Source organism: Penaeus japonicus, unplaced genomic scaffold (assembly GCF_977035675.1).
Source record: "Penaeus japonicus unplaced genomic scaffold, GWHDUDI00000001_assembly GWHDUDI00000018, whole genome shotgun sequence".
Taxonomy (NCBI): Eukaryota; Metazoa; Arthropoda; class Malacostraca; order Decapoda; family Penaeidae; genus Penaeus; species Penaeus japonicus.
Genome location: NW_028234420.1, coordinates 11,822,998 through 11,835,497, shown reverse-complemented (window position 1 = coordinate 11,835,497; position 12,500 = coordinate 11,822,998). Strand labels below are relative to the sequence as shown.

At 36.6% G+C, this 12,500-nt stretch overlaps 1 protein-coding gene across 4 annotated transcripts in view; it reads left to right on the top strand.

The window, feature by feature from the left end:
* Ip6k (Inositol hexakisphosphate kinase) overlaps positions 1–12,500 on the top strand; it is a 23,457-nt gene that overhangs the window by 9,465 nt on the left and 1,492 nt on the right. For all 4 annotated transcript variants that reach the window (XM_043020071.2, XM_043020072.2, XM_043020073.2 and 1 more), the window contains exons 3-6: positions 1,259–1,515; positions 2,020–2,264; positions 5,524–5,699; positions 10,953–12,500. The exon at positions 10,953–12,500 is cut by the window's right edge and continues 1,492 nt beyond it. In XM_043020071.2, coding sequence (XP_042876005.1) covers positions 1,259–1,515; positions 2,020–2,264; positions 5,524–5,699; positions 10,953–11,639 — 1,365 coding nt within the window. In that variant the 3' untranslated portion in view covers positions 11,640–12,500. The remainder of the gene's footprint in view (positions 1–1,258; positions 1,516–2,019; positions 2,265–5,523; positions 5,700–10,952) is intronic.

The window sequence follows — 12,500 nt, the reverse complement described above, 5'->3', positions numbered from 1 at the left end:
GCAAAATGGGTATTACCTAAAATCCAAAAACTAGATGGCAGTTTTTCCAAGCACTAGCAGGAGAGAGAGCCTTGAATGGCACCCATCCACGGTCTGTAGGAGGCATTATCTTTATAGAGAGATGGCGAACAGCAAGTTGCTAACCTCTTGCTCCTAACTCTAAATACCGCCAGTGAAGGATGTGTAGGAATAATGATAAAAGGAGGATCTTTCATACAATGCCTAGTGTCTACGATGTGTCCTTGTGCCAGTGAGGATACTTTTTACTTTTAAAAACACAAAAATGGCTCTTGTTTTACTGTGAGTGACTGAAAGAGAGTGGGAAAAGTCAAGGTATGTTGCATGAAGCTGCCTCGCTCTGAAATAAAACCCATCCTAGAGACTGGGCAAGCAAATCTTTTCCCATCTGTAATAGGTTAATAAAACAGGTTTTATCTATGACACTATAGCAAAAATATATTTAGATCACTACCCTAGCAACTCTGCTCTGGAAATCGGCCTGGAAATAGAAACTCATAAACTTTACACAGCATGAGAGAGAATGCATTATCTGTGATGAAAAAGCCTTATATTTCTGTACATGATATTCCAATGACATTTATGTGTAGATGCTCCTGTAACTCTGCATGTACTTTTTTTATAATGAAAAGTTATGGAACTGTAAAATAGATTTTTTTTTTTTTTTTTTTTTTTTTTTTTTTTTTTTTTTTTTTTTTTTTTTTAACAGATTGAATATATTGCATAAATGATGATGTGATATTGTGTGCGCCTCTCTTCTTCCAATTTACATTATTTAGTCAATCACTACATTTTAGTTAACCATGTACCCCTTGAGCCTGTACATAAAAATCATGTACTTCTTGTATTTTTTGCTAGTATTTCTGCATCCCCATGGCTATCATTCCTTCACACCACATGCACACCAGTAACATTACCACTACCATCACCACCCATGCCACCACAAACACCACCATGGCCTACTTCTGCAAATCCTTTTATGTAGTTTAGGAATTTAATGAACTTAAAATAAGGCCTGGTTACTGCTTGTACTAAAGGCACTGTTTTTTTTTGTTTTTGTTTTTTTCTTCTTCTTCTTATACTTCCTATCTTGTTCCATTCTTTCACTGATTTGTAATTTTTGGCTACTGTTTTATAATGTCAGAAGGTTTAGTACTGAATTAAAAAAAAAATATATTATTTTTTTGTAATTGGTATCATTCTAGCTTTCCCAGTTTCAGAATCTCATTCTTCTTTGCAGCTAGAGCCACTTGTGCACCAAGTTGGAGGTCATTCATCCATGTTTGTGTTGGATGACACAACTTTATGCAAACCACTGATTGGGAGAGAATACAGATTTTACCGCACCCTTCCCCCGGAAGTCAAGAAGTACACCCCACAGTTTCACGGCACATTGCAAGTGGTCCTTCAAGAAGCAGGAGATGGGTTGTCTCTGGCTGCGCTACCCAATGAACAAATGCCTTCAGCAAGGAGTAACCAAGGAGCGCTGAAGCAAGGGTAAGGAGAATTTCAGCTGTACTATTAAAAGCATAAGTAGGACTGACCTAGGATCCCTACTCTCTTGCACACAATTAACAACTTTTGCAACCCGTTTGGGTACCATGATACACATTAGTATTGGAAAATGGAGGGGTAAGTGTTGTGGAACTTAACCTACTCCAAACAACACCCAACTTTATATTGCTATTACAGTTGCTTCATTTGGGATTACCATATTTCTACTAGGAATTAGAAGTCCTAACAAATAGACTATACCAAAAAATATTAAGCAGCATATTTTTTTCAGTTGAATCAGATTGAATTTGTGTGTTCTTGGATAATTTTTTTAAACCAACAGTGTCTCTGTGAGTTATTACATAGAGATTTTCTTAACACATTTTGCTATTTAATCATGATTTTTCTTGGTCTTCTTCTTCTTCTTCTTCTACTTTTTCTTTTTCTTCTCCATTGTCTTCTTTTTTGATAAAGTAGCTTAAGGGTTATCACATACATGCTTTGCAGAAGATGTCTCAGGCGCATTAGTTCCAGTAGTGTTGAACTCGAGAGCGATGAAGAAGATGAACACCCGGTCACCCCACCAACATCACCCAACAGTGCCTGCAGTGCAGCCACTAACACCAGAACCTCTGCTGATGAAAATATATCATCTCTCACTCATCCAGACACACACAATCCCTGGCTACAGCAGTGCCACCAAACAACACTGCACAAACTGAAACAAAAGTCTGATTCGTCAAATGTTGTAGGTGAGTATAGATATGTTATTAGTTTATAAGCAGATTTGATTTCAGCTTTTTCTATTCAGATTAAAAAGAACATGTAATAATGATGATGATAATAATAATAACCTCTGACCTATTATCTTGTTTCACATTCCCAAAAAGCTGGATCGAAGTACATTTTTATATAAAATGGATCTCATTTTTATAAGTGTATTTATTACAATCACATAAAGAATTTTCTTTCACGCTGATAATATGATATATATATTTGTGTGTGTGTGTGTGTGTGTGTGTGTGTGTGTGTGTGTGTGTGTGTTTCCCTCCTCCTCCTCCTCCTCCTCCTCGATTCATCTTTTGTTAGTCCATTTGCTTAACCATGGCTCTGTATTGTTTGTACACTGATTTTATTTTCTTTAATTGATTCATATTTCATTTGAGTGCATATTTTTGGTTACTGTGTATCAGAAAGTTAATATTTGACAGATGTGCTTTTATGTTGTTTAGGACCATATAAGTATATATCTTTTTATTTGTGTTCTGATTATTTGAAAGCAGAATTTAAAAGGGACCATTGGTAAATACATTTAAACAAAAGAAAAAATCTTAAAAATCAGTTAACTCTCTCTAGCAGTGTGCTAGACCTGGAGTTGTCAACTCATTTAAGGCCATGGAAAAAAGTTGAGAACTGTTGAGTTGAGTATGTATGCACAACAAGCATTTTGACTTGAAATATATTTCTTCAAAACTGAATTTTGAGATATTAAATGAAATAACCATTTAAGATTATGATCTGAAATATATTTCTTACAAACATTATTTCCTGGAATTTCATAAATACCCATGTATCATTGTGACAGGCAATGTTTCTTAAAGATAAAAGTGATGGAATAGAATGAATGGGTAATTATTTATTTAGATATTTTTGTTTGTAATGAATATTCAATAGATTTTAAAAAATCAGTTGAGAACCACTGTCCCAGACTGACTAACATATATGACATCAGCTATATTTTTAGTGTGGATGATGTTAGTCCAGATAACGTTATTTTCAATGACTATAAAGTCGTCATAATTGAGCACTCTAACCAGTAATGTGCAGTGTTGCCTTAGGTTTTGAGGGATACAAGATTGCATATTTTATGCACCCCATTTCTTAAACTCCTTGTGGATTCTTCTTTGTTTGAAGATTTCTTGTACTGGTCTTTTATTATTTTTTTTACAAGGCTTTTTTATCACAAGCCAAAAAGAAGAAATACTTTAAAAATCCCACTATAAGGGCTAAATAAAATTCTAATTCAGGAAATTTCATTAACTGTTTTGATAGAAAATTTTCTATCAAAATATTTATATCCTCTAATGCACCTCCCCTCCTTTAACCCATTCACGCCAGTTGACTTGCTATCATGTTCAATGTTTTTTCGGTCAGACACTGGCGACGAGATATTTGGTCAAGGCTGGCGCGCCAGGTGAGCAGGCTTACAGCGCTCGCTTCCGGCTGGTGCGTTAGGCTTATGTGTTCGAAAACCCCGGCATTCCGACCATTTAGAGTTGGAATAGCCCCGGCGTGAATGGGTTAACTCGTTCCCGACGGGGCCATTTCGGCTCAAAAAGACCAAAATTCCGGGACTTTCGAACACATAAGCCTAACGCGTTAGGATTCTCGGCTGCACTTGCCGTGAGCCAGCGCCTCCCGCGCGCTGTGCGCTGGCTCCTCCCGCACGCCAGGCTGGACAAAATAACGCGTCCCCGGCGTGTAGCCCAAAAACCACTAGACATGATATCTAGTCCCCCGTCGTTAACGGGTTAAGAAAACCTGGTCTGGAACCCACTTTCCTTCCTCCAACACAACTTCCACCTTTCTTGGTCACTTTGCCTCGCTCTCCTATCCTCCTCTATCACTTCCTCTTCACTAGTCCATAACATACATTATGAAAACTTCTACTGTGTTAACATCTAACATTCCTCTTACTATGTAACCATTAAAAATTCATTTTAAAGTCAAAGTCAAGATATTCCATTTACAGGGAAATAGCAAGTAACAGACTTAATTTTCCTTATTTATTTTTTGTAGTAGGATTATATTGTGTACTAGTTGTGAACTACCTGTATTATGTGTTCTTTTGCTAATACAGGGATATGAAATTCATTTTGAATTTTAGTGTCAAATGTTGCAGGATCTGTCTGTCTCAAATTGAATTATCCTATTTGAGATGTTTGTCAACTTCTTGTTTTCTGACATTTTATGTTGTGATGCTCAAATTCTTAGTTGATTTTTTGGCAAAGACAAAACTTTGTTTTTAAAAAATTGAGATTAAGTTAGTTAGGTATTATTCATTTTTTCTTTCTTATTTTTAACCCATTAATGACAAGGCCAATTTGGCTGCAACTGTCATATTGGCTGAGTATTTCACAACTGGTGGGCCTAGCAATCTGGGATTTTTGTACACTGTGGCAGTGACAACCCCTACACTTCAGATAACCCAGTACAAAGGCCAGACAAAGCCTTGACAAGATATTCATGTCATCCGGCAAAAAGACCAGCCAAGCCATGATGTGAACATCATGGTCATCCGGCATTAGGGGTTTAAAATATCTATCTACAAAAGTCCTTCTTCACTGCGTGTAGGCTTGTCTTATCACACCAATCTGGAAAGTTTGTTGTCTGTGTGCAACAACTTGCCTGTGTAAAGAAATTCTCATTGCTTGTAAACTTATGGAAATTATCCATGCAAAAAATTGAATATTTTTAAAAGCTGTACAATTTGAAAAATTAAATTCATATATGACTAAGTAATAACGAAAGTCTCCAGTTTGGCCATCACATTTAGAGTTGCTGTGCTGTTTTTTTTCTTCTCCTTTTTTATAGATTGATTTTTTTTTTTCTTCCTCTTCTTTTTTGTCATGTGTCCAATTAAAAAAAAAAAGTTGAAGGCTTTTGTGAAGAATACTTGTAATGCAGGTTTCTACTTGCTTTGTAAGCACCATATTTTTTTGTACATTTTTTCCCTGAATGTGTAGTAAAATGTTGTTTTATTTCAGGCTTCCTTGAGAGAAGAAAAGAGAAATGTTTTATTGGGTAAATGAGCATTGCTTCACTTCTGATGTTATAGTTTATTTACTTATTATATATTTTTTTATTATTATCATCATTATTATTTTTATTATCATTATTATTATTAACATTATCATTATTATCATCATTTAGAAATTGGAATGGCATATAACCCGTAAAGTGTATTACTATGAGATGTATATTCAGTTGATCTATATCTTCCTATTTCAGAGTGTATAATGCTGGAAAACCTCACCTTCAAGTTCAGATATCCATGTGTTCTTGATCTGAAGATGGGGACAAGACAATATGGAGATGATGCTCCTGAGAGCAAACGCAAAAGTCAAACTGCCAAAGCAGCTAACACAACTACAATCACGTTAGGAGTCAGATTGGTAGGAATGCAGGTACTGTATCATTGACATCCTTTTGTTTTTGCTCTTGTCACTCTACACCGCTAAAAGCATAAAAGAGAAAAATAACAAAGAGGAAAGGAGTTGGTTTGCTAGTGGTATTAATGATGATGAAGATTATCATCATCAGAATAATATTAGGAATTATAGTAATATTAGTCTCATTGTTGATGATGCAAATGATGATGGAAATAACAATTAAAAAGAAAATTTATCTCATAATATTTAGTGTAGTAAAGAGCATCCTCACAGATAAAATAATGATAACATGGTTATGATTTTTATGGTGTTATTAACCCTTCCATGATAGGTAATATCTCATGATGTATAACCTGGGATGGTTATCTCTATGTTTCCTATTATATTCTAGACTTATGGTATGATACATAATTTATTATTTACTAGACTTATCTGAGTCAATATATGATATAATAGCACTACGATGGTAATTAACATCTAGCATGATGCCATAGTTACACAACTGAATAAATTGCTTGTAAATTCAGGAAAATGGAACATGCATTATGAAAGTAATTACACCCCATGAAACATGGTTACTAATGATGGGTCAAGCCCTAAAGACTGCTAATCCTTAACCCCCCCACCCCCCACTACCATAACCATAACCACAACCACAAATAATCCCAAAGTTTCAGTTTTTATCTAGTGCAAATTTGCTACTAATTGTTTGAAGAGCTCAGTTTCAAACACCAAGAAATGGTTGGTTTGTGCTAGTATGTCAAATAGTTATTGTGTAGTGGACATCTCTAAGTTGAAAAGCTTTTCATTTTATGAAAGGAAATAGGAAAATATATAAGATAACATTTGAATAAATTGAAGTAAAACAACTTCATCATAATTTACTTATTAGTAAGTTGTGTATCTATATGCGGGCATGAAATAGAATGGTAGATGCTAAATGAAGGGAAAGAAAGGGGACTTAAGGAAAGGGGGCATCAGGTGCAATGGTGGGTGTAGCAGTTTGAAATACCCTGGCATTTAGACCAATCAAATAATATTTTAGTAATAATGATAATTGTGATGATGATAAATATTATCAATCATGATAAATTGTTTCCTTTAACCCATTCGCGCCGGTTGACGTATTGTCATGTCATAGGAATATTTCGCTCCTCCGAGATGATGTCATGATCTCTTCCTCTAAATATACGTTTTACATAGTTATGTATGTATATTATTGTTGCACTTGCATTTATGTAGACACATTGTTCTTGACTTGTCAAAAAAAAAACAAAAAAAAACCTACTCTCTCAGCATCCCGTAGAATCAGGTAAGTGAAAAGTGCTCCAAGAGGTGCTACATGGGAGAGATCTCACATGTAGAGGCTGCTTGTGCTCGTTATCTTCACAGCAGGTGCAGCATTAGGCAAATAATCAGCCCGGCGCAAATGGGTTTTAAGTTGTTAAGTTGAAGTAAAGAACGATGTCAGACAAATGAAGATAATTATTGTAAGAATAATGAGACAATTGATGGATGGAATTTTTTTTCTGTCTGAGAAGTTTGGTGCAAATTTTATAGTAATCAGATATGACCCTAATTGGAAATCTCAACTGAAGTATTGCAGGTACACATTATATCCAAGACTACTTAATTTCCTTGTCACCTCAATTATCACAAGGAAAGTAGGAATATCAAACTTGAATATAACAGTAGCCATGTGGTGGAACACAAACTATGCATCAGATCTCTCAGACAAAAAAGAGCATTTACTATCTAACAAATGCCTCATTTTCTGGTCTCTTGAGGTCTGGTGTGAAGTTTGACTAAAAATTGGAAAAGAACGGATGGGGTCAGAACAGTTATATACAAAAACATGTGAGCAGTACAGTAAAATGAAAGACTGAACTTTGAATATAGATCAAAACGGTAAAGAAAAATTATCACATCAAAATTGGCAGCCCATTATAGAGATTGAATCGTAGAATAGATTAATACAAACATTAAAGGCCTGAACAAAGAAACCAACCAAAGAGGTCATTACTGAGCTGAGCTGAACTAAGCATGGTTAGTGCCAAGCAAAGGACATCCTGGGGATGCTGACAAGGTAATGGTTTAGCAATGAGACGCAAGAGACCCAGAGAGCAAATGATTGGAGGAACATAAGTGTAGAAGCATAGTTCTGCAATTAAGCAGCATGAGCATGACCTGAGTTATGCTCATCCTATATCAGCCCTAGGAACAAGCTCTATATTTCCTAAAAGCCTGAGCAGTAATGCAGTGTGTGACAGAGAATTCTCTGAGTCAAGTTAAGATAGGTGAAATAAACTTGGATGAGATTTACAAACATGTTCATACTTGGTTGATATAACCTTTGCACCAGATCTCGAGGGATTAGAAGATAATATCAGCATTATTATTACGTCATAAAAGCAACAATAACTGTGATATTGAGAATCGCGATTTTGTTCAGAATGATGCTAATGGTAATAGATTATGAGAATATTCATATTGATATTGTCACTCATAATAAATATTATTCTTGGTAACAGATTAGGTACTGTTGTGATCAATAGATTTTGCATTCTCTGCTGAAGTTTTATGCAGAAAGAGATTTCTCTTCTTCTAATTTATTGTTCATGTTGAGCTGGCAGTTCAGTTGTCTCTCAAAATGTACAGGTAGAATTTCATGATCACATAAAACAAGGTCTAGAATGCATTATGATACAAACTTCCACTCAATGAATATATGTCAACATGAGTGAAACTACAATGTGGTGCAGCACTTACCCTCATCAGTGTCTGTGGCTGGATTCACTAAAGATCCACCTTACAGTGACTTAACCCAAGAACGACAGGGTGTCACACCCATGTTACACCAGTGTGACATCCCTAAAAATTGTTTATGCCGGGTGTCACAGTGCCTAGTGTCATGACCCAGGCGATATTACTTAGGCCCAGAGTAGGGGGTTGCCAGCTCTCGCCGGGCCCGTAGGCATTGGGTTAATTAACCAATTTGCCCTGGATGACGGGCTGACACGTTTCATGGTTTTTGGGTCAGACACCGGCGACGAGATATTTGGTCAAGGCTGGCACTTGGGGTGAGCGAGCGCACAGCCCAGGCTCGTGGCTAGTGCGCCTGAGAATCCAGAGGCATTAGGCTTATGAGTTTGAAAACCCCAGCATTCTGACCATTCAGAGCCAGAATCACCCCAGCGTGAATGGGTTAACAACAAGGATGAGGTACCCCATCTTGGACTTAACCCATTAACAGCAGATGGCATGATTTGCTGCCAAGGCAGAGTCAGTTGTAGATGTGGATGGCACCGTGCCAGACAATGTAAACCCGCCACCCGACTGTAAACATATTTTATTAAAACCGCGACCAATGGGTTAACACATACACAAATATTTTTTCCTGTTGAAAGACCTACATCACCATAAATTTTGAACAGCACTCAGAACTTAGTTAGCCAATCACAGATCCTATATGAAAGAATAAGCTTTTTGACAAAAATAGTGATCCTAAGTATTGGAATTTATTTGTACTATGAAGTATATGAACAAACAGTTACCTCCTCAATAGGGTGACTGATATTATGAGTGAAAATTTAGTAGGCATTGAATATTACTCCAGTTGACAGTATGCCAGATACTTAAATTACAGGAGGAAAATTGGCCATAATGATAGTAATGATAGCAATAGTAGTAGTAGTAGTAGTAACAAGTAAATAGATAAAAACGTTTCTCCCAGGCTAGTTTTAATGATTTTGTATCCCACAGTTAGTTTATTCATACCTGACAACACTACAATTGAGCAAAACAAATGATTAGTAAGGTTGTTTTAATTGTTTTAAGACTGAAAGATTGTCTTTCATGAGTATGGCATAACCCCCCTAAGACTGCTCATACCCTGCCTTATCCTATAGCATCCCCCAAACTTATAGTAAAAAGGCAGCTCCCACATTCTGTGTATGGGTTGCAGTAGTGCTAGATGGTGATCAGGGTGTTATAAGGAGATACAGCAACATAACTTGTTTTGTGTATCCAGCTCCTGGATTGTTAACTGGCAGCAAAGTTGACCATCTCATGTGTGTGTTGGTGTCTGTGTGTTGGTGTCTGTGTGTGTTGGTGTCTGTGTGTGTTGGTGTCTGTGTGTGTTGGTGTCTGTGTGTGTTTGTGTTTATGTGTGTTTGTGTGTGTGTGTGTGTGTGTGTGTGTGTGTGTGTGTGTGTGTGTGTGTGTGTGTGTGTGTGTGTGTGTGTGTGTGTGTGTGTGTGTGTGTGTGTGTGTGTGTGTGTGTGTGTGTGTGTGTGTGTGTGTGTGTGTGTGTGTGTGTGTGTGTGTGTGTGTGTGTGTGTGTGTGTGTGTGTGTGGTAAATAACTATATAGTTGTTTTTTTAATTGGTTTTTATGTCTTATTTGCATGATTATGGTAATTTATTCCCATTTTCATTGATAGGCAAGGGTTTCTAATTGTCTGATTTTCAGCTTTGACACTCCACTGTGTTTTATCTGATAAAGGACATTGAAATAGACCTTGTCTGGTGTGTAACATCAAACTTTTAGATTATCTAAGCCCAAAATTTGATTTGGTGTTACTTGAAAAGCCTTTTTGACAGTTGGGGGCACAGATAGGCTAGAGGTTTAGCAGTTCTTAGGGGTTAGAGATAGTCCTATGTGTTTGAATAATTGCTACAAACTCCTCAGATAGCAGAGCAACCTTCTCAGAAATCTACCTGGCTTCATTGGGTTAATGAACTTGCAAGTGGTCTTTTTATTCCAACATTTCTAATTTTAATCTTTTATCTATTGCATTTGGCTATTATAGTAAGATATCCATGGAAATAACATCAAGATAAACCCAGAATGAGAACTGCAATTTAGCAGGCTAGCCATTCTCATTGTGTGTAATAAAGGACAAAAGATAAAAGTTCCAGAAAACCCTTTTTTCTGTCATTTAACCCTCTCTGGGCAGGTGGTACATCACGGGTACCGCGCATTCAAGGCCCGTTCGCAGGGTGCTGTCATATGGCGTCGATCATTTAATTGATTTAGGCTTATGCGTTCGAGAGCCCAGGCATTACAACTTGCAAGGCTGGAATGCCCCTGGCATGAATGGGTTAAGACAGGATGCATGGGATGCATGTGTGGGAAGTTCAACTGAAATCCTTACTGAGGTGTAACTGCATTGTGTTTGTTGATAACTATAAGATTTAATAGATGTGTAAAGAATACCTCTCCTGCATTATACACAACAAACTTTATTTGTGTATGTTTATTTTCCAGGTATACAACAAGGAAGAAAATTGTTATGTTTGCAAGAACAAGTATTATGGGCGCCAGCTCTCAGAAGATGGCTTCAAACAGACTTTATGGCAATTTCTACATAATGGTCGAAGACTTCGTTTAGATATATTGGAAATAATAATTAGCAAGTTAGAAGAATTACATACTATTATATCTAAACTTGACTCAGTTCGTTTCTTTACATCTTCGTTATTAATCCTTTATGACGGAAATGATCCATGCCATTTAAAGCTCCATCAGCGTGAAAGTGAAAGAGAGAAGGATAACAAAACTCCAGATAATGCAAGAGTAAAGACATGGACGGAGACACGGCAAGATGACGGCACGACCCACCGAGAAAATTGGCCATCCAAGGAGGCTACAGCATCATCCATAAGTGCCAAACACCCAGCATATATGCGAGAAACACTGATGACTGGGGGTGGGAAGGCACCAAGAGAACAGATCAGCAGAAGTGAAGGAGAGCCCCCATATAAGGCAAAAGGCCGGCACAGACACAGGGACTGCAAACCACGCGTCGACATCCGTCTCATAGATTTTGCTCATGCTACTCACAAGGGCATGGGTGATGCAAAAAAGTACCACGGCCCTGATGAAGGGATCATGTTAGGGCTAGACAGTCTCGTCAAGATATTTCATGACATTAGAGAAAAATTTGATCATTGACATAAATCTTCATGGATCTACTTATCTTAGGTCTCACACAGGTGTTCTTGTCTATGTTAGACATCATTACATCACACTTCAGATTCATAACATCATGAGTGTATTGTGTATGCAAATGTAGTTATGACTATTATTCCATGTCAGAAAGATGTAAATACGTTATCACTGATTCTGTATTCCATTGAAAAAGTATAGATTTAGCAGCTGAAGTTTCTCAGCCTGTCAGGTTTATACTGAGTTTCAATGGTGAAAAATCTCATCTTTTGCAAATGTTAGGCTGTTCAGAAGAGGAACAGTGCTGTGCCAAATCATCATCTGTCCTTGCATATGTGTCTGGGAAGGGATCAGTTGATAGGCGACGGAAGTCTTAAAAATATTCAGCAGGTTTGTTCTATCGTCTCATTTTCATATCCTAAAGTAATGGCTTTAAGAAAGCAAAATATTCACTGGTTTCTAGGTTTAGCAAATGAGTCATTATTTATATTTTAATTTGGTTGTGCTTTTTTTTTTTTCTTTTTTTTTAATTCACATCATCTCTGGGTTGAAACAGAGAGCATTTTTTTCTATCTTTTTCTTTCATTTTCATCTTCTCCTTCTTCTTTTTTTATTTCTTTTCTTTTCTTTTCTTTTCTTTTCTTTTCTTTTCTTTTTTTACCTCAGTATGTTAAGGAAGAATGTTTTCAAGATTTATAAAATCAAACATATGAATATTCATTTCTTTTTATTTTCCATATAATGCCAGTTTTATGAAACATTCATTTTGCAGAATCACAGATGAAAAAGAAAAATACTGGAGGGTCAATATTCATGTGTAAAAATTATGAACCTACAGAAACTGTTTGAATGTGCATCTATATGTGT